Source organism: Hyperoodon ampullatus (assembly GCF_949752795.1).
Source record: "Hyperoodon ampullatus genome assembly, chromosome: 6".
Lineage (NCBI taxonomy): Eukaryota > Metazoa > Chordata > Mammalia > Artiodactyla > Ziphiidae > Hyperoodon > Hyperoodon ampullatus.
The window spans coordinates 20,198,347-20,225,937 of NC_136919.1; the positions used below are offsets into that span (position 1 = coordinate 20,198,347).

Here is a 27,591-nt window from a genome sequence, read left to right on the forward strand (position 1 = left end):
GCCCAGGACAGCTGCCTCAGCCACTGTGGCTGCCCAGGAAACCAAGGGCCACAGGAAGGCACATCCTTCCATTCCTCATCCTCCCCACAGGCGAGGGCCCACCCCCGGGCAGGAAGACGCTTTCTGGCTGGCCTGTTTCTGGATCACCGCCAGACGCTCAAGGGACCAGAGCAGGAGAAAAAAAGGAAGAGATGGGGTGGGGTGGTAAAGAAAAAGGAGGTGAGAGGAAGGAGGGACCAGAGGCAACAGGTGGTGAGGCCTGGCTGTCACAGCCTGACACGGGCTTGGGGTGTGGGGCTGGAGAGGGAACCCTCCAGAGTCTTTTCCAGTCAAAGACCCTATTTCTAGGATTCTTAAGATTCCAAAAATAAATTACCTAAATTTATCGTTCTAATTTCTAACTCTATAATCTAAGATGCTAAAATATCATCATTGATTTAAAAAAATTGGTTTAATTTCACCAGAGCGTGTGAATACTCAACATGAAATCATAAAATAAATCGGTATGAAATTGCTGATATTCGACTGATTCTGACCTACAAAAACGGCAATTTCACTTGGGCTTCCCTCATCAGAAATACATATGGAATATGATGGGGACTTTCTCTAGCCCAGAATCCTCGGAGGTGCGTCACTCCACTCGTGGTCTGCCTGCTGCCCGACCTTCCCTGGGTAGGAAGAGGGAGGGGAAGATGTGGGTGGGCCCTGGGCCCCATAAGCAGCCCTGGAGGGGGGTCTCTTTATGGGACTCTGCTCCTGAGGAGTGAGGGGCCTGACTCACCATCCACTGCGTGCAGGTCTCGGTGCTCCTGGAAACAGCTGTAGTATTTGTACTTCTTCCCGCAGATGTCACACGTGTACCTGAAGTTGTCTGTGGGGGATGGAAAGACACGTGGTTACCAGGGCTTCAGTCACTTGGGGCTGGGGGAGGTGGTGTGGGCCAGACTGGGCCCAACTGGTAACTCCATGGAGAATAGTTCCTGGGGTGTGAGGAGTCCTCTACACAAGGAGACCAGGGAGCCTTGAAGTGATTTTCAAAGGCACTCCCAATCCTACCCCATGCGAGCTGAGCCCCTAAGGGCCCGGTTCATGACTTCCTTCATCATGTGAGAATAACAATCACTGCAGCTACAGCTTCCTGGGTGTTGGCTGTACTGTTAGGGGCCAGGCCAGGAGCTTCCCCAGCATTCCCTCCATTCGGCCTTGCAATCGAGGGAGGAGGTAATAACCCATTTAACACTTGAGTCTACTGAGGAGCAGAAGGGACCTGCTGCAAGCCCCACAGCAAGGGGGGCCAGGGTGAGGCCCATCATGGATGGTTCTGAATGACCCTGGCTACTGGCGTTTCCGTCCTGTGCAATGTCTCGGCTGGACCCGCTGACTTGCTTCTAACAGAGACAATGCAATAAGGTGAGAAGCAAAAGAGGGCCAGGAGGCTGGTACCCCAGCCCAGGAGTGGAGAGTGATTCAGCCAGACAGAGAAGGACCATGTGCCCTGACTCAGCCATGGCTTAGAGTTAAGTGACGTCAGAAGAAGACTATGACTTTGGCCTTGCTCATACCATCTCGCTCTTGCTAGCTGCCCTGTTGCAGGCTGCCTCACATAGAGACCCACTTGGCAGCCTCTGGTGAACAGCCAGTGGGGAACTGAGGCCCTCAGCCCAACAGCTTGGGAAGGATGGATCCTGCTAACAAACATGGGAGTACGTACAGAGGCAGTCCCTTCCCCAGCTGAGCTGTGAGATAAGACCACAGCCCTGGCCTTGACTGCAGCCTCGTGAGAGACCCAGAGCCAGAGGACCAGGTGAAGCCACACTCAGATTCTGACCACAGGAACAGTAACGTGATCAATGCCTGTCGCTTTACAAGTCAGTTAAGTTTCGGGGAAGTGTGTGACACAGCAATAAACAATGACAGGGCCTGTGTTTGGATGATCCCCTAGGCCTCTCCGAAGTCTGAGGCTGGACTCGTACAGGACAGTGCCTTTGCCACATCGGCAGCCCCTCCAACGTTTGGACTAGCAAAGACCTTGTGTGTGTGCTCCCTGGGCTGATCTAGGGATAGCCCGTCCACCCCAGCTTCCCGAGGATGCCAGCACAGGGAGGCTGGGTGGCTTGCTCAAGGCTGTAGAGTGGGGCAGGGAATAGCCAGGATCCAGCTACTCACTTAACTCTAAGCCACAGCTGAGTCAGGGCACATGGTCCTTCTCTGTCCAGATGAATCACTCTCCATTCCTGGGCTGGGGTACCAGCCTCTTGGCCCATCTTTTGCTCCTCAGCACCCAAACACAGGATCTGATGTGACTGCCCCATCCCAAGGTTGCAGTGCCAGGCGATTCTGTGGGAGGGTTTCTGGCCCCTGCTTAGCCGAACTCAGGGACACAGATGGCATTAGCCAGCTCCCCGCCTCTGCCTCCACCTCTTCCATGGCACCTACAGTCTCTGGACGTGCCTGGCCTATGCAGGGCCACAGAGACGACCTGGTCTCCGGGCGAGGTACACACAGACATTCTGAGGGTGTGGGGACCAGGCAGGGTTCAGGCATCCGCCATCCTACCAGGCCCTCCCATCTCCATGCCCCTGCCCTGACCCACCACGGAATGGCGGGGTAGAGGTGATGGGACGTGGGGAGGAGAGTCCTGGTCCCAGCCTGCCTCACCCAGACTGCCAGCAAGTGACAACCCCACCTCAGGATTCAGCATCCCCATTCCCCCCCTAGTTTGGGGAGGGGTGGTGGTGGTAGATGAGCTGATTCCCGGGGTCTCTCCCAGGCTGGCAGTTCCAGGATTCCCAGCCTGGCACAGGCTTCGATCCTTCCCCATGGCCAGCAACCCAACACAGGCAACAACCTACCCCATCATGTCCCATCTGGACCGTAATCCTTCTCAGAGCTGGACACCCGGGGAACAGAGGTGGAGAAGTCAAGCCCAACTGGGGTCTGCTGGTTCCAGATGGGGTCCTGCCCCGTGAGTCCTCTCCCATACTGGTCAGCGCTGGTCGCCCCGCAGTTGCCCGTCCCATGTGTCTCATCTCTGCTCATGCTGCCTCTCCTACCAGCTGGGCCACGTACATCTGCCACCTCCAATAAAAGGTGAACGCCCAGCTTTCTGCCACTGAGAAGTGCCCCACCCTGCTCTGTCGACTCCCACGCCACACCCTGATCTATGTCTCCTCAGTGTGGACAGGGCCACATGCCCGGGCCCCCCTAAGGCAGGAGCGAATTAGGACAAGGCAGTTATCCCCAAAGGAAGAAAGGCAAAATGATTTTTTGGTCAGTGAAACCACATCTTCAGAGCCTCAAGAGAGCTCAGGGACTCCAGGAATCTCTGGGGAGGCAGGCTCTGGAGTCAGGCTGCCCAAGTTCAAACTCAACTCCACCACCTACAGGTGCCATTAATGTCGGGCACATGCCCTAAACTCTCTGCACCTCGATTTTCTCAACTGTAAAACAGGACTGATATGTTCCTTCATCTCCCAGAATTGTGATAAAGAATAAATGAGCACAACACCTAACATACAATAAATACTTGGTAAATGTCACCTAATATTATTGTTAAAAAAAGGCAAGAGAGCTCGATGCGGAGTTAATCTTTTATGTGCGTAGTTGAGAGATGGGTAACTGGGTATACGCCTCTATGTATGACTGTACTATTTTTCTAACAAATAAATGAAAGATTCCTGGACTAGAAGGTGTGAGACTTGCTTTCTAGGCCCACCTCCACCCCTAACAAGCTGCATGACTTCTCTCTGGAACTCAGTATCCTCATCTGCAAAAAGGTCAAGGCTGGACTTGATATTCTCTACAGGACTCCACGGCCAGGTCTTGTCGCGAGGCTGGGGTGTGAGAATGCCAGGCTTTCTGAGCAGGCACTGCTGGCCCAGGGCAGGGCGTGGGGGCAGGAGGGAGAGTCAAGCAGAGCACACTGGCCATGGGGAGTCAAGTCCGCAGAGAGGAAGGACTAAAAATACCCCCAGGCACGAAGTCCTCCACGACCAGTGAAAGTCCGGGAACAGCGGAAGCCAGACGGAGCATAACGGATCATTGAGGGGCTGCTGGAGAGGCCAGGGGCCCAGAATAGCCAAAGAAGGAAAGATAAATAGGGAAGTTCCTTAACTGTGCGGCTGACCACAGCAGGCGATAGGAGCCGGAAGAGAAGAGAGCTATTGAGGGAGAAGGAGCCCGGGGCCAGGCAGGGGCAGGGTGGGGCTTGGGGAGGAGGCATAGGACCCTGAATTCCTCCTGCCGAGGACCCTCGGGCAGGTGCCTGGCCAACCTGAGGCTCAGATTCTCCAGGAAACGGAGGGGTAGCCTCAGCCCTGCAGGCCTTTCACGTGGTGTAAGAATCCAAAGAGAGAGTGGATGCGAAAGTGCCTTAGAAGAAATACTGTTAGGACCCAATTGCAACTAAGGCCCTGCCTCCTCAAACTACTCGGTTTTGCATTTTTAAGGGGGGTGGCAGGGGGTGGTTCATGTTTATTTATTATTTTAAAAAACTTTTCATGGTGGTATACCAAACATGCGGAACAGGGGTGGCCAAACTATGGCCTGCCCACTGTCTGTTTTGATAAGGAATCCATTTCCATACCGTCTCTGGCTGTGTTCGTGCTCCATGGCAGAGCTGAGAAGCTGTGATGGAGATAACCTAGCCTGCAGAGTCTAAAATATTTTCTATCTGGTCCCCTATCAAAAAATATGCTGACTACTGATGGAGAAAAATGTACAAATCCTAAATGTTCAGCTCGTTACATTTTTGAAAACCGAAAACACCTGTAACCAGTGCCCAACTCAAATCACAGAACCGAGAAACCGCTTCCCAAGGGTAACGACGACTCTGACTTCTTCCAGCGTCAATTAGTTTCCCCTGTTCTTGTACTTTCTATACACAGATCTTAGGGGAAGCACTCTTTGTGCTGGGCTCCTTTTGCTAACGTTCTGTTTGTGGGTAACCCACGTTGCTGTGTATAGCTGTCAGCCTTTCCCTCTCGCTGCTGTGCTGTAGTCCTTTGTGGGACACACCATGACTCACTTATCTATTCAACTAGCGCTGGGCACTTGAGTGGCTTCCAGTTTGAAGCTGTTACGAACAGTGCTAAGAACACCCTAATTCACATCTTTGGGTGGCTGTGCGCACACATGCACCTGGGAGGGGAACTGCTGGGTTCCGGAGCTCAGGTTTGTTGTGCTGGCTGCCTACCAGCCCTGTGGGTTTAGATCTACAGGGAAGGCAAGCAGGGCCCGCAAGTAGCCAAGCAGAACAGTATCCCCAGATGCCGAGGCCCTGTACGTGCCAAGTGGTGGGATACCGAATGCACCCCAGGGTTCGTGCCCATGGGTGGATGACTCTCTGAAGTAGCATTTCCCAAACATCAGCTACGGAGCCCCCGACCCATGAGTGGGAGTCAAAAGAACAGAGGAAATGGTGTATATTTATACCCTGGACCCCTCTTGGGGATACATGTGCATATTTTGCCAGTGAAGGGCCCTGAAAAGTCTACGGCCAAGAAACATGTTCAACTTAGCAGAACTCAAGGTTTCCCCAGGTTATCTGGCCAGAGAACCCTTTACTGACAGAATGCCTGTTAACTTCCCCCAGCATGCCTATGCCACGGAGCACACTTTGGGAAAGGCTGCTCTGAGGTGCTGTGTCCAAAGCCAAAGCCTGCATCACAGCAACAGGCCTCCCAGAAGCCGCCTGGGGTTGGGGGGATGGGTTGAGAGCATCACCCCCGGCCCTGGCTCTCCCTCCTCCTCCCACCCCTGGCCCTCTCAGCCCACACAGTCCGAGAGGAGGGAAAAATACTCACTGCCTTGGGAGGCTCCCTCCCCTGAGGTGGCTTCTGTGTCTGTGTGAGAGAGAGAGAAGGAGGTGAGCAGAGTGGACCAATGGAACGGCCAGCACCAAAGGAGAGAGAAGCCGGGCAGGCGGAGGCCAGGAGAAGCCGCTACCGCGTGCCCAGGGACGCTCTTCCCACTCAAGATGCAGGCACAAAGCCTTCCCCGTGTTCTCTGCTGTCTGTCGGGCCCTGAGCCGGTGCCCCTCCTCCCTGCCTGCCAGGGTCAGACTCAGGGAGGGGCAGGCACCATCCCCTCCTGTCCCCGTAGCTTCAGCATCCTCATCTTCAGAATGGAGACAGCGCCCCGCCCCACTCCCTGGGCTGTCATGAGCAGCACATGAGATGACACACGAGCACCTTCCCTGCAAGGACCGCTGACAATGAACAGCACGGAAGCACCTTGGGATGAAGTGGGCCTGTGCGGGGCAGACAGGGGGCACTGGTGGCATATCCTGCTGCACCCCACCCCACCCCCATCCCTGGGTGTTCTCCCAAGTTAAGGAGGCCTCTCCTCTCCTCTTCGGGGCCCACTCCTACTGCAGAAAGAGCTCTGAGGGCCTCTGGGGTCACCCTGGAGGGGCCCAGGTGGAAAAACAGGCAGAGGATGGGGAGGTGCGGCCCCTCAGCTCTGCCCCAGGGACATGCCACTCACCTCGGTGTGCCCGTACGTGGGTCTGGAAACAGTTGTAATATTTGTACTTCTTGCCACAGATTCCACACTCGTAGGACCCTAGAAAACAGGAAAGGAAAGGACTGGTCAGCCAGCATCCAATGTGTGCAACCACGAGGCCCCAGGATCCCTGGTGATGCCTCCAGGTAATGCTAACTCTGTGCCAATGGGCTGTCGTGTCTCCCACGAGCAAAGAGGCAGCAAGGACCAGCAAAGCCAGCACTGAGCTGGAGGCCAGGAGGCTGGGGTCTATTTCAGGTTTTTGTCTCTATTTTCTGAGTGACCTTGGGAGAGTCACTTCCCGCCTCTGGGCCTCAGCTTCCAAATCTAAGAGAGAGAGGGTAACTTCTTAGGTAACTCACAGTTATTCCTTGAAAGGAAAAAAGAGGTGAATGTAAAAGAATTTCAGGATAAGGAATAAATTGCATCCATGTAAGGAAATCATCACTTAGATGCAACAGAATAATTTCTAGCTACTGTTCTCCCTGCCAGCATGGACAGAGGTTAAGAGGACAGGCTTTAAACCATATATCTGGTTTCTGCCACTTACCAGCAGCATGACCTTCGTAATTTCCTTAAACACACTAAGGCTCAGTCTGCTCATCTGCAAAATGGGGCTAAAAGTACCTACCTCACAGAGTTCGCCCCACGCCCCATCAGGAAGTGCCCAGCTCTACTACAGATGTGTCTGACAAGGAGAGGGCCTCTCTTGTCTGTTGAGGTGCCGTCTTGATCCCTCAGATGTGCAGAGATCAACATGGTATGAATGTCTGACTCCAGCCCTCTGCCAGGCCCTTCTCCCAGGGGCAGGTAGACTGAAATGGCTGAGTTCCCAGCAGGCATTTCAGATAAGTCAAAGGCAGGGCCCGCCCATGGCAGGGAGGTAAGCAGAGCCCATCAGACCCAGCCTGGCAGGGGCCCCAGGAGTTAGAGGCCCTGCCCATCCCTCACACAGGCCTGCCACCACCTGGGCCCAGGCCCCATCCCTAACAGAACGACCTGGGAGCTTGCACACACACAGAGTCCCTGACCCCACTCCAGGCTAACAGTACCAGAATGGCTAGGGCCAGGGGTCTAGGAATCTGCCTTTTCCCAAAACGTCCACAGAGGATTCTGATGCCCAGCAACCAGGCGTGGGAACCACTGGTTTGAAGTCAGACAACCCTGGGATGGAGTCTCAGCTAAACCATTTACTGGCCGGGCCTCAGTCTCCTTATCGGAAAATTGTGGATAACATAAGAGCATCTATGTGAAGACTGAATGAAGCATGAGTAGTATTCCTACCACGAGCGCGGACAGTCGGTGAGTGGGAGCATCATCAACTCCCACTGCCTGCGGTCTCCGACCTCGGGCCAGAGGCCCGGCTACTGGGTGTGAATTCCAAGTATCAGGTTAAGTCAGAAGAGCACTGGGCTCGGAGCCTGACCGTGAGCTCAGCTCTGCCACCCGCTAGCTGTTTGATCGCAGGAACATTCCTTTTCCGGTCCGAGCCTCAGCTTCCTCACCCGTAAAACAGGACTATGATACCTGCATCTCATGACCAAGATCAGGATGAATGAGCTACAACCTGTGAGTCAGTGGGCCCCCAGGTGGCAGTGCCACTTTGCTACTGTGGGTCACTCAAGGGAACGCTGTCATCCAAACCAGCATGGAATTTAGCAGCCTGTTATTCAGTGGTTTTATACGTGTTACCCTTGTCTTACTGGGAAAAATATAAACACACGGAGGGCAAAGATCAGAGTGTATATTTCCCTGTCTTTAGTCCCGTGACTGGCACACAGCGGGGGCTCAGTAAATTCACGGCGTCCTGCTGTTCTACTCATCTGTCACTGAGTAATAAAGACCTGGACTCCCTCCCTATGCCTCCAACACACACTTCAATGGTTTCTGCTAATTCTCCTTCAACCGATCAGGAATTTATTGAGCGTCTTCCCATGCCCGGCACCGAGGCCCCAACCGTAAGCAAGACGCGATCGCTGCCCTCCGTCTGATGGGAAGCAGACAGGCCACCAGGCAAGAGGACGTGCAGAGTGGCTGTGCTACGACGGCCAAGTGCAGGACCTGGTGGGCACAGTGCGGGACCCTGACACGGCTATAGCAAGGGGCTGCAGTCAGGGGCCTTGAGCAGGAGAAGGGAAAGACGGGGGGAGGTGGAGGGGCAGGCAGCCCAGGGAAGGGGGAGTCTCTCCCCAAAGGACCAAGGCCACAGCCTGTGATGGGGAAGACTTGTTTAGACTTGACGCACTTCTGGATGAGGTCTCGAAGCCCCAGCTCTATTCCTCTCTGCCACTAGACCTGAGCCTCAGTTTCTCCAACTGCCCTCCGTACCCAAGGTCTTTCCTCAAACCATACAGTAAGTGTAGGCTGATGGACAGAGCCTGCAGGCTGCGATGTCCCCGACTCACCCACCCGGTTGACACTGTTTATAAGCAGGCCAGTCCCACTGGCTTCTCCCTCAATCCACAGACAGCCAAGGGTACATGCAGCCTTTGCTCACAGGCCTCAACTCATTCAGAGAATCACAGGGGCACAGTTCGCCAGCTTTGGGCCCTCTCCTGGCCCCAGGGCAGAGCAGACCCCTTGCTTGGCACGGAGTCTCAGGACAGAGCAGTGTGTGTTGGCAGGAGGGACACCTGAGTTCAAGGCCCTGCCGGTCCCCCACTCACCCTAAGACCCCAGGCTGCAGGTGCTCTTGTCTGCAGAAGGGGCTGGATGGGCAGGGAGGCTGGTACGTGGGGAGAGTGCAACAGAGTGGCAGCCCCACAGTGCAGCGGTGTCAGCAAGCCTGGGTTCAAATCCTGGCTCACCACACACAAGCCTGGGGCCCTGGACAAGTCATGGAAACACCCACACCTCAGGCTTCCTCTCTATAAAATGGACACAGTAAAATGCTACCCACCTCATTGGCGGGGGTTGGGGAGGACGGGGGGTGAGCAATAATATGAGCAGTAATACTGTGGCCACGAAGCACAGCTCCTAGTACAAAGCAAGCACTCGGTAAAGGAGAGCTGCTGTTACTGTCAGCTTTCCCCAAAGTGCTCTGGGACCCAACTTCCTGAATGCGTCCCAGGGAGAGGAGCCTGTGATCAAGCAAGGGGGAGGCGCGGCCCATCTGGGGAGGCACCATGCACTGGAGCTGCGCCCGCTGGGAGAGGTCCTGCAGTAAAGGAACCCAGCGGACTGTTAACCCCAGGTCTCCCAACAAATTTGGCCACGGAACTCCTTTCTCCCCTTGGCTTGTTTCAGAGCTGCAGCCCACAGCAAGTGCTGCGGAAATGGTCCCGACATTCCTGACTTCCAGATTCCCACGTGCTCTACCATCCCTCCAGCAGCACGTCTTCCAGGGTCCCGGGCAGGCTCAGATTTGCTGACCGGTGGCAGTGATGGGTGGAACAGGTGGCTCCCTGTGTCCCTGCAGAGGCTAGCAGGCCCTGTATACTCAGGGGTCTGTAGCTGACGGCTGCACTCAGCCACGCCCCCGCCCTCATGCTGGCCCCGATTGGGTCCTCCTGCCTCTCAGCCATCATGTACGAGATGCATATCTCAACGCTTGGGCCCTGAATACGGCCTTCGCACAGATTCACCGTGAGGGCTGCCTTCCAGCGCTTTTCCATCTGAACTAGTAAGAAATCAGAAAGAGCCCTTAAAGACGGGGCCCAGTGAGGAGGGCTCTGAGTCTGGGGCTGGCCAGTCTCCTGACCTCTCAGTGCCTCAGTCTCCCCTTCCACACACGAAAGGGTTGGACAAGATCACGCTGTCTACTTTTTCATTAAAGAGCTTGTGCTGGCTAAGGGGCAGCCACACTTCCCCAAGGGAAGCTGGGGTATGGGAGAACAGCAGCCACAGGCCCAGATTCCCCTGCAGTTTTGTGTTTCCTCTGTCCTGATTCACAACATGGATGTAACATAAAGTTACCCATCACGTGGTTATAACCTAACATTTCTCCCCGTAATCCTTCCAGCAAATGACCCTCTAGGGAGGATGTACCCCACGTGTGCTGTGGCCTTGTGTCCCCCTGGCCCACGGCCACCGTGTACCCCAGGTTGGTGCAGTGGGCGCTGGAGGGCCCTCACGGACGGAGACTCTCCACTCAGAAGGTCCCCCTCCCCGCTGCCTGACTCCCTGCCCCGCCCGCTTCTTCACTCCACCGCCTTCCCCAGCTACCCTCCTGTCCTTTGTCTCCATCTCTCTCGGCCTACTAAGTGCCGGCGCTGCAACTCATTTCCCTTGCGCCTCTCCAACGTCTCTGCACAGGCTGGCCTCTGACCCCACTGCACCCCACTGCACCCCACTGCATGGTGCGGAAGCAGCAACTTGCCCACTTCACGCAGCCAGCTAGTGGGAGCGGGCTCTGGACTCGGGGGCTTCTCACGCATCGGCTCAGTTCATCTTCACAAATCCACACAGGAAGGTGATTATTATCCCCATTTTTCAGATGAGGGGGAACACATCGGGCCAGAGGTCACCAGATCTGTCCTGCTCCCGGGCCCATGTGTGGGACTACCACACAGTCAGCCCCCGGGAGGATGCCAAGAAGAGAGGGCGCCTGCTAACGGCTACCAGTTACCGAGTGCACCCAGGTCTCATTTCCATCCTCCATCTTCCCAGTCCTCATGTGGTTGAGACAACTCAACGGCCACTTCAACCATGAACTTGAAAGTTCTAGGGGCCAGGTGGTCCAGGGCTGGGGCCACTCAGATAGTGGCTAGTGAGGAATTGGGCTCAAAGCTGGCCTTCAGGGATCCAGAGCCATCCTACTGCCACCATGCCAGGTTACCTCTGGATGCCAAGGAACCCCCTTCAGTCATGGGGCTCCCCCTAACACTGCAAGGCAGCAGAACCCCCCTACCAGGTCTGGTACTGCCACAGGACCCCCAGAGCGCCCTATCAAGAGCCTTGGGAGCGACTGCCTGGGATGGCTGGCCGGACACGTCAGCACACAGGCACAAGCCTTTTCCTCTCCCCCATCCTGTTGTCACTAGTGACACAACAAGAATCCACAGGCACTGATGAAGAGGATCTGTCTAGCATTTTCTGTAACCACCTGGCAGAGAGCCTGGCTTAAGCTCCCTTCCCAAGAGCACTGGACAGACCAAGTGAGGCCAGGTGAGAGCAGGTGGGTGGAGTTCCCGAAGCCACTGGAGGGAGAAGTGGGAAGAGAGAGGTAGAAGAGGAATGTGGGCAGCATGCCTGAACTCAATCACTGGCACCCAGAGAGCTCCAGATCAGCTCCACCACCTTTCAGGATACACAAAATGCAACAAGGCAGAAATCCAGAGCAGGTGAAGGAGAGAAGAAAAACACAAGGTGGGGGGACAGACAGATGGCTCCTTACAACAGGCACTCCCGTATTTAGCTCAGAGAGTCTCGGGAGCCGCTATTCATAGATCACATGCTCAGGAGCACCCTGCCCCCTTGGTCCTAAGAAGCAGCAGAGCTGGCCCACGCACGGCCTGCTGGGGGACAGGGGGCCTGGAGAGGTCAGTCGTGGACAAGTAGGTTTCCTGAGGCTCTCTGGGGCTGGGACTCAGACCAAATGTCCTCGGGACCACGGTCTTCCAAGTAGAGTACAAATCCCCTGGGGATGTATGAGCACAGGGAATTTTAAGAGAATCAATTCCCAATGCATTTCTTCCTAAAACCAATGGGCCAGAGAACATGGAGGGCAGGGAGGCCCCACTCAGCTGGTTCTCCTCACCGTCACCCTTCTCCACACGACAAACACAATGGTTCTTTTACCCACCCCTAATCCCACCATGGTGCTGTCCAAGGGGGATGAACATCTCAAGGCTCCAGGCAAAGAGATGCTGTGTTGGACTTAGAAAGTGGGTGGATCTGATGACTGGGAATAATTTCTTCTGTAAATTGGGTGATTTCTAATTCTTTGCTTTCAACAAAATTGAAGAAGAATCTAATGGAGTTGTCAGCGAAGAGACCACTGAAAATAACATCTGATGATAGACCCCTGTGTGATTTTTGGCATACAAACTGGAAGGTGTTCAAAGAATTGAGTGACACTGATAAAACAAGACTGCCTCCACCCCTGGCTCCTTATTTATGTGATCAAGCCTTCTAAGCACTTACACTTAAGAAAATGGACGGCTTCCCTGCTGGCACAGTGGTTAAGAATCCGCCTGCCAATGCAGGGGACACGGGTTCGAGCCCTGGTCCGGGAAGATCCCACATGCCGCGGAGCAACTAAGCCCGTGTGCCACAACTACTGAGCCTGCACTCTAGAGCCCGTGAGCCACAACTACTGAGCCTGCGTGCCACAACTACTGAAGCCCATGCGCCTAGAGTCCGTGCTCCGCAACAAGAGAAGCCACTGCAATGGGAAGCCCGCACACCACAACGAAGAGTAGCCCCTGCTCACTGCAACTAGAGAAAGCCTGCGTGCAGCAATGAAGACCCAACGCAGCCAAAAATAAATAAATTAAATAAATATATTTTAAAAGAAAAGAAAATGGAAAAAAAGGAATTAAACGAATGCTGAATCTTGTCTCACTCAACAATAAGAAATATTAATTCACAGAAACATGAGCCAATTGAAGAAGAAATAAAGGCTCATCCATTTCATTAAGAGGTGCATTTTCAATAATTTTTTACTTTTATGTTTGCTATTTATCTAAATTTGTTTTTGACAAATTGTATGCTAACAGCAACTCCATCAGGAAAAACAAACGTTTTAAAATGTACAGCTTTATGATTCCAATGTATTTTTTAGAAATTTCTATTTCAATTTACATACATCTTGTGGGAGATGAGTGTGAAACAGTGATCAATAAAAGACTCTCAAGCATAAAAAATATATTACATTAGGATAAAACCCTGTGAGGGAAGCAGGCTGTAAATATGAGTTCAAGGAGAAAAAGGAAAGATGTAAAACTTCTGACTGTTAAAGATGAGCCTGTTCATATGTTTTTTAAAAGGATGATGGTGGATATCAAAAGCGGTGGGGTTTGGATTCCCTTGGATACACTTAAAAGAGTGGTTCACAGTTTTACTTCCAAAATGCCACATTTTAAAAAAACAATACAACACGTCAGAAATTATATCCTTTGTAATTACTCAAACTTTGGATGAAAACGTTAGATGTCAAGTCAAAAATGTGAAAGAGAATATAGTTTCTCAAAATTCTTTTAGGAGATATTGAAGAAAAGAAGTTCGAAGCCATTGGCCTTTCAGCTTCCTATCATTCCAGAGGTAACCCCGGATGTGTCAACGTCCAAGGCTTTGGCTAACACCACTGGTAGCTGTTTTGCATTTTTTGTCCCCCTCAAAACCATTTTCATACCTATTACTTCAGTCTGACCTCAACAATCCTACTGGAAAGACAGGCAGACTTTATTACACCCACTGATCAATGAAGACAGTATGGCTCCGAGAGGTTAAGGGAGCCTTAACATCCTGAGCCCCACAGCGGGGCAGACACCAGGTCTTTTGGCTTACAGTCCAGGGGCCCTTTCCCACGGAGACCCTCTGATCAGGAACCCCATCCCACCCTGGACCACCAGATGGAGAGTCAGCAGCTGGGATAAGACGCACCTGAGAGGGAGGCCAGAACCCTCCTTTCTGAGTGGCTGCAGCAAACAGCTGAGTGTAGGTTCTGGCAGGCTCAGGCCCAGAGCTCTGCCAACACGGATTCAAACAGGAAACTATCAGCTGGCACTACAAAGCGGGACCTGGCACCTTCGCTGCCTGGGTTTATAAGAGCCCGAAACCCATGTGGCTGTATCTGAATGGCTGTCTGCTCTTCTGTGGCTCCTTCCAGAGCTGTGGCCAAGCCCCCACCTCCTCTTTCCCTGCCCCTCCTTCCTGGGCAGCCCTGTGTGTGTGAAAACACCACCACCCCTGGTGCCCAAAGCTTGCTGCTTAGAAACATCCTTGCAGGATCCAGGCTCCCAGCTGACTGACTCTCCCTCCTGTACCTGGTCGCGACCCTCCTCTGCTTACCCATCTCCAGGACAGGAACTCACTCTCTCACAGGCCTGTATTCAGTTACCAAACACTTCCCATCATCACAGAGTCCTCCCTTTTATGAGCTGAAATCACCTCCTGGTGACTTTCCTGTATTGGTTGGGGCTACTTGCAATGTGCCTGCCCAGTCCCATCCCACCAAAATGCTCTAAGTTGTGAATACTTAAGACTCCGTCATCTCTTCCGCACCATTCCTCCAGGAGATGCTCCATGGGCTAGTTGCTTTTTGGTGTAAACCCAGCTCGCCTTGTCTTCATCATCTAAGACAAGGTTGATGAGCAGGTTTCTACTTCAGATTTTTCAATTCTAGCTGACTGGCAGTGACTTCCTAGTATACTGTGTTGAGAAGGATTCTGAGGTACACTGTTGGGACAGTGTGCAGTGATCAGTTAGGGATGCCTTTCACTTCTGGCTTTATCCAACAAAGTTGTCACAGTCAGTATTGTCTCTGCTCTTCTTGCTAAAAAAGGAGAGAGATACCCTTTTCTCAGTCTCTCAAGACTGAGAGATACCCTTTTCAGCACAAAGAATTTCTGGGCAGCAGGAAAGTAGCAGCAACGACTGCAGCCTTGGCAGCCAGCCTCCTGGGCACTGATGCCCCTCCCGACTCTACTAGTCTGAGAAGCTGCCAAATGCCACCCATGTGTCCAGACCCAAGCTCCTCCATGGGAAGTGCCTCAGATAATGTTTGTGTCACTAGGAACGCTGTTTGTCTGATGGCTGTTAAAGGGCCAGTGAGGACTTCGGGGTGGGAACAGGCCGATGGAACTCAGAGAAAAGGCAAGCAGGAGGTTCCCTCATGGCACAGCACTGGGTGACCGAACAGGAACACTATTCTATTCAGCAACAGAGCCCGGCCACAGCCCTGCGCACCCCTGCCAAGTGCCCTGGGAACATGTTCGCTGCACAGCGCCCAGCCACCAGGGCACAGAAGCACACTGTGGCACAAGCTCATTTAAAGGGATGGCTCTAACCAGCATTCTGTCCCGGCCAAATCCCTGGGAATGCTTTCCTTCCTTGTTTTACTTCCAGGAGCAGGTGGGAGGCGGATGCTGTGAGGTGGAGTGGCAAATCTCTTCCATTTCCCAGGCCTTTGTTTGTCCCTCTATAAAATAAGGGGGTCTGAGTGCCACATCTAGCATGTGGACCTCCTCTGCCCACTTCCACATCCATGACAGACATCAATAATCAATCATGCCACCCTTCAGAATCTTCAACACAGAACTCCTAATAGCCAGCAGCAATTGCTCGGACGTGGCCCATAAGATAATATCTACTTGCCTCTTTGAGATGAGATGAGTTCAAAATGTTCAATTCTAACATTGATTTTTTTTTTTTAATTGCCTTTCTTTCCTGCTACTAAAAGGCCAAGCCAGATTCCTCTGAGCCTGACCCTTGGCAGAAGAAACTACACCCTCAAGGAGAAAGGTGTGCCTTGATGGATGTGAGACGAGCCATCATGACCAGCAGGGAGTGCCCTGGCCCTGTTTTGGTACCAGCTCCAAAATGGTGGCTCCACTTCTAACTGTGGTTTTTACACCTTTTCCAAAGAAGTCTTCCAAAAGCAGGTTACTCAGAAATTGCATAACATCCTCAACGTCCCTGGATTCTAGGGGGGCAGTACTAGAAGAAGCTCAGGGGAGAAAACCGAGAACCAACTAGAAGCCATGTCTTCTGACACCTCACCCAGTGCCAACTTTCTTTTCTATCCTGCTTCTTCTCTACATCACACTGGCTTATTCCTCAGACCTGGGAAAAAAGCAGAAATTATTACTACTCTTTCCTCTCGAAGAGGTACTTTATACTACCAATACTGCTAATTGGCAGTATTACTGCTAATAACAGCGAATTATTTACTAAGTATAATGTTGAGCACTTTATACACATTATCCTATTGAATCCTCATCTAACCCCATGAATTTGCAACTGTGAGAACTGAGGCACAGAGAGGTCAAGCAGTTTGCCCAAGGTGCAACAGCCATTAAGTCAGGGAGCCTGGATCCACTCCCAGCCCGAGGAGCCAAGCTCATTCTCCTTGCACAACACTGTCCCCTTCGGTTCCCACACCTATGAGGTGGCCAGGACAGGGAGCATGTCTCCTTTAATAGAAGAGGACACTAAGGCACAGCAAGGCCAAGGAACCTATTGCTGAGTAGCAGCTGAGCTGGAAACCAGAGTCTGTGGCTGGCATGAGGCCCTGGGGCCTCTCACTGTGCAGGGAGCTGGCCCAGGGAGGACTCCCAGCATTTCCAGAGCATGGCCACTCCAGGCTCTCCCCACTGAATCCTGACTGCTGGCCCCGCCTCAAGGTTCAGATTCAACTACGCTTCACTGGGCATCTCCCAGGGAAGGGCATAAATAACTCCTGGGTCCAGTGAGTCTTTTTTTTTTTTTTTTTTTTTTTTTGCGGTACGCGGGCCTCTCACTGTTGTGGCCTCTCCCGTTGAGGAGCACAGGCTCCGGACACACAGGCTCAGGGGCCATGGCTCAGGGGCCCAGCCACTCTGCGGCATGTGGGATCTTCCCGGACCGGGGCGCGAACCCGTGTCCCCTGCATCGGCAGGCGGACTCTCAACCACTGCGCCACCAGGGAAGTCCTCCAGTGAGTCTTAAAGTGAGCAAGGGCAGGTCCTCTCCTCAGTCAACTAACACATCCATGAGTGGCTAACACAGTCCTAGGCCTTGGGGAGTGAACACTGGTGGAGGGAGGTCAGACGCAGGCCCCAGAAAAGACTCTTCTTTCATTCGACACTGGGCTAAGTCACTCATGCTCTTCAGCAGATATTTCTGGTTCATCCCCGCTTCTGTCACATGGGAAATGGCATTTCCCCACCTCTCTGAGGTTGGGCGGGGCCACCTGGCTAACCTGGCCAATGACTGTGCAGGGAATGAACACATCTCACTTGTGGATTGCAGCTGGCACATGAGTCCCTCCAGAGCTGTCTTTCCCTCTGTCACTTGGCTGGCGGCATTCCAGACAATGGCTGCTTTAAGCCTGGGTCCAGAACAGAGCAGAGCCCCCAAGTGACCCACAATGGACATGTAGTGGGACTAAGAAATAAATGAACCTTTGTGGTTCTGAGCTACCAAGATCTCATTACTTTTTAGGGTCTTTTGTTACTGTGGCATAACCTAGCCTCATTCTGACAGCTATAGCACCAATGACAACAAGGCTTCCTAGAAACTAGTACCTTGCTAGGAATTGTGTGGTGGGAGTAGGGAGCACAGACACAGATCAGACAGGTCCTGGAGCTCTCATCTCCAGGAGCTGCCCATCTTGTAGCAGAGGCAGGTGCCGACAGGGCCCCTCTAATCTCAAGTGGATAATGGGAAGTGCCCCCTGAAGGGCAGGGCAGAAACAGACCACTTCTGACCAGAAGAGATCAAGGAAGGCTTCTGGGAGGAGGGAGCACTGGAGCTAGTCTTGCAAACTGGGTTGGATTTCAGCAAAGGCCTTCCAGGGAGAGAGAACAGCAGGAGCAAAGGGTAGGAAATGCTGCAGAAGAGCGAACTGTGCTGGAATGAAAGGACCGGGAAGAAAGAAATAAGAAAGGGGGGCTATGGGGCTCAGGTTATGGAGGACCTTGATGCTATGGCCTTGACCTTAGATACAGTGGGGAGTGACATGGTCAGTGTTTCATTTTTGTCAAGGTCCCTGGCAGCTAGGGTAGATGGCAGGTGAGGGCAGAAAGACACAGAGGCATAGCTGTTAGCAGGACGCCACAGTGACCCAGGTGGAGTGACAGTGGCCACAGCCAGCCTAGGAACAGCTGGGAAAGGGAACCTGAGGCTGATCCCCAGCGGCTGGGAAGAAAAGGCAAGAGGTCTCGAGTCTAAACTTGGGGAAGCAGACACAGGGCAGCCTCCCCCGCCTGCCACACATGGGACGGGAGCCTGGAAGTCAGGAGGAGGTGGGCAGAGCTGCCCCAGGAGGGACAGGCAGAGGGGAGCGAGGCGGCCTCCTGAGCACAGGAATGCGGAGGAGGGCACAGATGGAAACAGAGACCTGGGAACAGACTAGGCGAGGTCTCCGTGCCAGGCTGAGGCATGTGGACTGTATTTTACAGACTGGGGTTGCAAACTGGCGGCCCATGGAATGACTCTGACCCACAGATATGCTTTGTTTGGCAGATTTTAAAAGTCAAATTAGTCACCAACGTTTAAAGCCAAAAGAATTTACATTAAAATTCTCATTTCTGGCATGTGTTTTGTCCAGAGATCTGGCCATGCTGAGCCCATCTCCCCACCTAGTTACCGTATGTGAGGCGTGGGCTCTCCAGCTGGACCCAGGCCCTACCACCTACCACCTGCCCGTCTGGCTCACCTCCACGATGCTAAATAAACGTATCTTTCGGGGTTTGTGGGCATTTGCGTTTGCAAACTGGCAGGAGTGCAGGCAGCCCCTAAGGGGTATCCCCTGCCTCACGCTGTAATGTAGTAGGGAGAGATGGTTTCTAAGAAGCTCGTTTCTACTGAGCTCCTCTGAGCCTGGCCCAGACCAGAAGAGGCGGGAGAAGGTGCCAGACTGCCACCCATCTGATCCTGCCTGGACAACTGGTCTGAGCAGGACCCACACTGAAAGCTGCCCCCAGAGGCCCCCAGGGAAGCCCAGGAGGAAGAAATGCAGACGGGCATTTAGGACACCGAGTGATACAGGCTGTGCTGGACCCATCTGGGGCGTGGGAGCCCCATGGTGTGAGAGATTCGCCGGGCCTGCAGAAAGTTCCAGGCATTTGACTTGAGCAAAGTCTTAAAAGGACAGGTAGGGTTTTGCCACGTCAGGTGGGAAGATAAGAGCTCAGAGCAGAGCTGAGCAGGCAAAGGCAAGTGTCAGGAGCTGAGGCCCTTCCCTGAGGGCAGCCACAGAAGGCTCTCGCAGCTGGGGAGGGACAGGCAACCCAGGCCTCCCTCCCTAGCACTCCGGCTCCACGTTCCCACCCTGGCCCCAGCCCGACCCTGCGGACGGGCGCTCACCCAGGGTCTGCTGGTTGCGGACACCGCCAATCACCACGCAGATCTCGGCAGGCACGTCGCCGGTCCCATCCTTGCTCACCCCCTTCTTCTCCTCCTTGGCCTCGCCCTGCCAGATCACCTCCTGGATGTAATCATCGGGCAGCTCCGTCTTGACCTTCACCTCTGTCATCGTTCCCTGCTCGGCGCTCAGCGAGGCCTCGGCCGGCACAGGCTCTGGCCCCTCCACCTTGGTGCTCTTCTGGCTGCGCTTCAAGCGCTCCCTGGGAAAGAAGACAGTCTGCTCAGTGTGGACCCCAGACTTGCCCCAGACCTACCTGGGAGCGCCCCAGCCAAGGGGGTTGCAAAATTTTTAGCTATGGACCCACCTCTCACGTGACCCTCACCTTAAAGCACAGGTCCCCACCGCTGCCCCTGAGGGTCCTCCAGGGAACCCTGGGGCTCCAAGGAACACAGTTTGAAAATCACTGGACTAGGATGGCTCAAACTGTACCCATTTTGCAGATGGAAAAGCTGGGGTCTAAATGTGACCAGTAACTCTTGTAACTGGAGTTACAAGAGACCTGCAAGAAAAGCTCTGGCTGGTTGAAATCAGTTCTTCTCAAGCTTCAGTGTGACCATAGATCAGCTGAGAATCTTGGTAAAATGCAGATTTGGTTCAGCAGGTCTGGGGCTTGGCCTGAGATTCTGCATTTCTAACAAGCACCCAGTGGAGGCAGGTGCTGCTAGTCCTCAATGGCAGTTTGAGCAGCAGGGGTTTCAGTGGCTTGATGTATGCAGAGCACGTGGTGCCCTTCCCTTTGCTCCTTGGCGGAAGGGCTGCAGAGCTCACCCTGCTTTACAGTAGGGAACACACAGGCCAAAAGGCTCACTGAGGGGGAGGCCACGGAGCCAACACTTGGCCCCCCCACAATCTGGCCTCTAGGTGGCTCTTCAAATAGGAGAAAATATCCTCAAGTTAATATGCTCAGTATCGAGGGTGGGCCCTGAGGCCTAGAGCAGGGCTGTGACCTGCCCAGGGCCAGACACAAGATTGGTGGCAGGCCGAGGCACGAAGCCAGGTCCCAGCCGTCCACTCTTGAACTGTTCTCCTTTCAGTGACACTCTCTGTGTTATAAGAGCCCCCTCATCCTCCTGGCAGTGGTGGGGAAGCTGAGGCATGCACAAGGTGGGGAATCAGGTCATGTTCCAGGCCTGCGGATGCTGCCCTGGCCATGTCCAGCCCTCTCCAGTGCTCCAGAGAAGCAGCTGGACCGTGAACTTCAAGGCCCAGGCTCAGGCATGCTCAGGCAAGGCCAGGTAGCATACCAACTGGAGCTTAGCGGAGGTGCCCGGGCTGGGAGGCAGGACCCGGGATCTCCTCCTGGATCAGCAGTGGGCTTGCTCTGTGACTCTGGACAAGACCCTTCTCCTCTCTGGGCTTCCAGCTCCATCTACCACAAGAATATGGGTTTTATCATGCCCACTGTCCCGCCCAGCTCTCAACTTTCTCCCAGGTTGGGGAATTGAGCAGAGAGAGAGAAGGAAGGCTGCAGCTGATGACGAGGGGGCAGGGAAAGGTCACTGGGGTGGTCCTATGACTGCACTGTGTCTCCCCACCCCCGCTTCACGTGAAGTCCTAATACTCAACGTGACTGTATCTGGAGATAGGGCCTTCAGGACGTGATTAAGATTAAACACGATCAGAACAGTAGGGCCCTTATCTGATAGGACTGTGGCCTTAGAAGGAGAGAGATCTCTTTCCCGCTATTTCTCTACCATGTGAGGACACAGAGAGGGGGCTGTCTGCAAACCACGAAGAGAGAGCAGAGGCTGCCTGATGGCCCGGCGGGAAGGAGATGCGAGGAACTGAGATGGAAGGAGCACTGGCTTGTGAATTTGGATCATCCCAGAGCCAAATCTCAGAACTGCCACTCTCTCAAGTTGTGGGTTCCTGCAGAAGTGACCTCACCCCCGAGCCTCAGTCTTCACACCCATACGATGGGGATAAACACGGCACTTACCCCACAGCACTGTGATGCAGACACAAGGCAATGTCTGCAAGGGACCTAGAACGGTGGCCCCAGTGGAGATGTTCTGGGGTACCTATCGTCTATATGGGGGGCAGGGGAAAGAAGTGTTCAGAGAACGAGGGAACGCAGGGGAAGAGTCTTACGTGCGTAGATTTTAGTGCAGGGGCTGTGGAAGTAAATCAGTGGGGTTTAAAGCGCAGCACTGGGGCTTCCCTGGTGGCGCAGTGATTGAGAGTCCACCTGCCGATGCAGGGGACATGGGTTCGTGCCCCGGTCTGGGAAGATCCCACATGCCATGGAGCTGCTGGACCCGTGGGCCATGGCTGCTGAGCCTGCACGTCCGGAGCCTGTGCACCGCAACAGTGAGAGGCCCGCATACCACACACACAAAAACATTTTTTAAAATAAATAAATAAAGCGCAGCACTGTCATGCCAGCTTGGAACCCTGAGTGGGCCCTGACCCTCTCTGAGCCTGTTTCCGCACCAGTGAGGCAGGGAGCCCCACACTAACTCAAAGGGCCTCGTGAGGACCAACTGCAAAAATGTACAACCAGGACACTGTCTAGAGTGACTCCTAGAGTGGAGATGCTAGTGCTGAGGGAAACTGGTGATAGCAGTTGCTGAAATCCCTATTCCCTAGCTGAGACCACGTGGGTGCTACAACTGGCCAGTCCTGCCCACCCTGAGGCTCGCTGAGCACAGAGATAGGACTCAGGGACCCTGTCCGACCCTCCATACCAGCCTGGCAAGAACACAGCCCACGGGTCCTAGGGGCCGCTGGACAGGCAGGCAGCTGAGGACTCTCCCTGGCTTGGCCCTGGCTGGTCCTGACCCCGGCTGCACAAGGGGCTAAGCCCCAAGTTCAGGGCAGATGGGCTTCCCAGGGCCCGCAGAGAGGCCCACCATAGCTGAGGTGTCAACCCTGTCAGTGTTCCCCACAGCTGATGTCACAGGATGGGAAGGACATAGAACAGCTCCCTGCCCAGAACGCCCACCCCCCGGGGCCTGTGAGTGCTTGACCATCCTGTCTTAACGGACCTAGTGTCCCTTCCTGCCCTCAAGGACCTCATTAGCATCTGCCATCCTGGTGGGAGGGAGGAGCTGTTGGAGTCTGACACGTTGGGTGTCCACAAACCCCGCAACCTCTGGCCAGAGATTCCCCTCTCTGAGTCTGTTTCCTTGTCTGCTAAAGGGGGACTGTGATCCTTGCCAGCGCGGGGCGGGAGGGGAGCCAGAGAGCTGTACAGAGTGGATCTCCTTGGATGGCAGCTGCCATTATGATGACACGGGTCCACGATGACATCCCTGTCTCTGGGAAGCCTTCCCTGCTTGCTCGAGATGGCGTTAGACCCTGTCTCTGAATGCCCCGTCTGCCTTGCACAGGTGACTCTCACACAGGTGACTCTCACACAGGTGACTCGCACACAGGTGACTCTCACACAGGTGACTCGCACACAGGTGACTCACACACCCTCTTGCCCACAAGCACAACTGCACACAACCGCACACAACCATCCACTCTCTTACAGGTGACACGCCTGAGCCCTCGCTGCACTGAGAACATGGGGGACTTCTCTTCCCCCAGCTTCACACTTTAGATTTACAAGCCCAAATGTTGCTTTTCTCGGATGCTTTACATTTAATTAGGCAACCTAATAACAATGGAATTGCAGAAGTACTTATATCACTGTGAATTAGTGGTGCAGCTCCTTCTAACTTCTTTAAAAAAATATTTTTTCGTGTATCATTTTTTAAAATAGAGCTCATTATTTTAATTATATCCATTTAAATGTACAGTGGAGCCCATGGATATTCTCAGCACGAATCATTAGGTATATTAGTGAAAAAGCACTTGGAATCTATCTACATGCTGACACTCCATAATCTATTCTATTTGTGTCACTGTAAAATAGATTTATATATAGATAACTACAAAATAGTTGCTCAAGATATGCTATGAATTTTATATTTAACCCGAGTCATGCTTCAACATAAAATCCAATGTCAGGCACTAAAAGGATATTTCTCAGTGAGCACATGATGTCTGTGGTCACTGGTTACTGCTCATCCCAGAATGCCAGGAGAGAAGCCAGACCAAGTGGGTTCCTGCCCAAGGAATTCCCTAACAGCCCCGGCCTTTCACTAAGGCAGTGGTTCTCAAAGTGTTTTCCTTAAAGGCCTAGGGGTTCCAGAGCAAAGGCCCAGAAGCACCCATGAGGCCTGAATAACAGGGTGGTGGTGACTAGACCTCCAAGAACCGCTACTTTCTCCGTCTTTGATACCTACAGCTTTACTTTTAGTGGGTGGTAAATGGCCGCTCCCCTGAAAGACAGGCCTACGACCTAATCCCCAGAACCTGTGAACGCAAACTCATTTGAAAAGAGGCTCTTTGTAGATGTAATTCATTTAAGGATCTTGAGATGAGATCATTCTAGATTATCTGGGTGGGCTCTATATGCAATGACAAGTGTCCTCATAAGAGACATGTGGGAGATTTACAGACAATACAGAGAAGAGGAGGCAGCATGACCACAGACTGGAGCCATGCGGCTCTACAAGCCAAGGAATGCTGCAGCCACCCAAAGCTCAAGAGGCAAAGAGCAGATCTCCCCAGAGCCTCCGGACGGCGTGTGAGCCTGGCCCAAGACCTTGATTTCAGACTTCTGGCCTCCAAAACTGTGAGATCAAATTTCTTTTGTTTTAAGCTACCTAGTTTGTGGTAATTTGTTACACCAGCCACAGGAAACTAATACACTAGGTGTGACTAAATTGGAAGAAATACCTCCGAAGCAGTTAACTTTGCAAACCACTGACCTCCACCCCCGCCCAAAGTTTTCTTTTGCTTCGTTCTTACTCATCCCTGGGACTGAATCTGATATGGCCAGTCCAATGTGCCCGCAGAGCCTGCCTGGGGGAAGTTTCAGAAACAAATCTCTTCCTCTGGGTCTTACCAGATGGTTCGGTGCTTATACTCACCCCGTCACATCTGGCGCTCACAAACACCCTATGGCCAGACGGGGAACCACAACAGAGGACAGGGCCTGTGTCTGTTCCGTCCCCATCCACATCCAGCCCTAGCCTGGGCCCTGTGGCACGGTATGAACTCAGTCAACACGGTGAATGAACGGCATGCCCAAGGGCGCAAGACTTCCAGCCACAAGCTTGTCTGAACAACTCTTGTGACTCCTATCCTGGGGCCGTTCCCACTGAGCCCTGCAGCCCAAGACAACACAACCAAACAACTTCTCAGTGGACTGGGGGCTCAAAGACAAATTCCATTTCTGGCCATGTTGAAGGAAGAGTCCCAGTGATGCCCGGTGCCCGGGAGTCAGACAACGTTCTCTCTGAATACAGTTTCTACATCATCCCACCAAAAATGCTAATGCTTCAAGTTCTACCAAGTCACAGTAGTAATGAGACGTCCTCAGCACACTGGACTTCGGTCCCACCCCTGCTTGACTCGGTTTTCCCATCTGACGACAAGTAAGCTAAAGTCTGAGATGTCGAAGGCTCTGGTGGAGGCCAGACCTCTACCCCGAAAGTGTGCATGCCTCCTCGCACAGGATGGAGAGCAGGGTATCTGTCTGTGCTCTAAGACTCAGCCTGAGGGCCACTCCACCTCCTCCAAAGGCCACTGCTTCTTTACTCTAGTACTTTAGCCACTTGAAACAATGTTAAGGTCGGGGGGGAAATCTCCAATCACAGTGTGTAAGCAATGACTTGGTTAACTCCCTCTAGAATAAAACATCGTTAAAAGACTCCAAGCAGAGCTTCCCTGGTGGAGCAGTGGTTGAGAGTCCGCCTGCCGATGCAGGGGACATGGGTTCGTGCCCCGGTCCGGGAAGATCCCACATGCCGTGGAGCGGCTGGGCCCGTGGGCCATGGCCGCTGAGCCTGCATGTCCGGAGCCTGTGCTCCGCAACGGGAGAGGCCACAACAGTGAGAGGCCCGCATACCGCAAAAAAAAAAAGACTCCAAGCATTACGAATGAGGGTTAACTGCCCTCAAGGTGAGCTTAAATACACTCTTCATGAATGCATGGATACATGGGGTGTTAAATGAATGAACACATATCCAGCCATGATTTCAGGGGCCGTGTTTACCCTGCTGCAGAGGCTGACCACTGACCTAGGCCTCCAGCTCTACCCAGCTGCCCACCTACCGATGATCTGAGTACAAATGATTAGCATTCGTAGATGCTGGCAGGCTCCTCCTTGGCAATGCTTTCTAGGTCCAATGAGGTTTGTGCCTCCCCCGTTCCACCAGAGCCGTTCTTTCCAAGGCCTACTGGGACCTCCATTCTCCTAGATCCAACAGTCCCTGCCGGGTCCTCACTGAGTTCGTCCTCTGTCAGCAGCCTCGAACGAGCTCCCTTCTCTCCTCCTCCAACCCTTTCCTCACTAAGCTCTGGGCCTGCCCGGTGGGCCTGCCACCTTCCAAACCCAACCCTTATATGTCAACCTGCCCCAAGGATCAGTTCTAGAGCCTCTTCTATTAATTAATTAATCGTTTATTTATTTGTTTATTTGTTTATTTATTTTTTATTTTTTATTTTTTTGCAGTACACGGGCCTCTCACTGCTGTGGCCTCTCCCGCTGCGGAGCACAGGCTCTGGACGTGCAGGCTCAGTGGCCATGGCTCACGGGCCCAGCCGCTCCGCGGCATGTGGGATCTTCCCGGACCGGGGCACGAACCCATGTCCCCTGCATCGGCAGGTGGACTCTCAACCACTGTGCCACCAGGGAAGCCTGAGCCTCTTCTATTTTTATCCATACTCACTTCCTACATGATCTCCCCTAGATTCATGCCTTTAAATATTAACTATGTGATGATAAATCCCAAATCATATCTCCAACCTGGACCTCCCCCCCCACCCCGAGCTCCAGACCTGCATGACAACTACCCTCTGGATACTTCCACCTGGACGCCTAACACGCACCCATATTTACAGGTCCAAACTGAGCTGCGGCTACGCCCCTTCCCCCAAGTCAGGAAAACAATTCTTCTGACTCCTATCCCAGTGCTCTTCCCGCTAAACCCCGCAGCCTAAGACACTGTCATGAGATAGCGGCAGTCTTCTCCACTTCGGTTAGTATAATTCTGTCCCTCCAGCTCCTCAGACCCAGACTCTGGGTATCCTCCTTGTCTCTTCCCTCTCACTGTCTCCGAAGCAATATATCAGCAAATCCTATCAACCCCAGCTTCAAAATATGCCCAGAACCTGACCACTCCTTACCACCCCACGGCCACCACTCTCGTCCACGCCGCCTTCCGCTCTCTCCTGTCTTGCTGTAGTATTCTCACAGCCCGTCTCCCTGGTCCTATCCTGGCCCAACACCCCAAAACTGACGTTCAACACAGCAGCCAGAGCCATCCTATTCAGCTAGGCCAGCTCGTGTCACTCCTCAGCCCAGCACTCATTTAGTGTTCCGTGTCTCACTCAGTGCAGCAGCCAGAGTCCTCGCCCCGGCCCGCAGGGCTCTCTGTGACATGCCCCACGCGCCCGCAGACCGCATCTGCTCACACCGCCCCTCTCGTGCCCTCCTCGCTGGCCCCACCAGCCTGCTCACTGTCCCCTGAGCACGAGGACAAACTCCTGCCTCAGGCCTGAAATGCTCTGCCCTCCTCCCCAGATGTCCCCACAGTGAGTTCTCCACTCCCCCAGGTCTCTACTCAAACATCCCAGTGCTGGCAGAGAGATCCGTGGCCACCTGATCCAAAAACGTCAGCCGTCTCCGCTGCACCCCAGCTTCAACACTCCACATCCCTTCCCAGCTCCACGCCTTCTGCTCAGCATTTACCCTCCATTCATGTAACATGCTTGTTACTCCTCATCCTCTTCGCTGTCTCCCCAAGTAGAATGACAGCTACAAGAGGACGGGGACTTTGTCTCCTCGGTTCACTGTCCCATGCCAGCACCTACGGCAGCGCCTGGCATTGGGGAGGTGATCAATAAGCACCTGTTCACTGAAGGGGCCAAGAATGAGCCCTGCAAAGGTCAATGCCATTGTGGCCCTCGAGGCGTCTCTCTCTACCCACCTCCCAAAAGAACTGTCAGTGGTTGAACTGCTTCAGCTGGTAGCCAGGACTGAAGGCAGCAATGTCCCACCCATCTGGCCCTCGGTA

At 53.5% G+C, this 27,591-nt stretch overlaps 1 protein-coding gene across 1 annotated transcript in view; it reads right to left on the reverse strand.

Annotated features, from left to right (window-relative positions):
* ZNF618 (zinc finger protein 618) overlaps nt 1–27,591 on the reverse strand; it is a gene marked incomplete at its 5' end in the record, with an annotated part of 182,300 nt that overhangs the window by 43,889 nt on the left and 110,820 nt on the right. Inside the window, 6 exon segments of the mRNA XM_079705913.1 lie at nt 782–871; nt 5,805–5,843; nt 6,487–6,564; nt 10,036–10,059; nt 10,062–10,118; nt 19,456–19,715. Of these exon segments, the coding sequence (XP_079562039.1) occupies nt 782–871; nt 5,805–5,843; nt 6,487–6,564; nt 10,036–10,059; nt 10,062–10,118; nt 19,456–19,715 (548 nt within the window).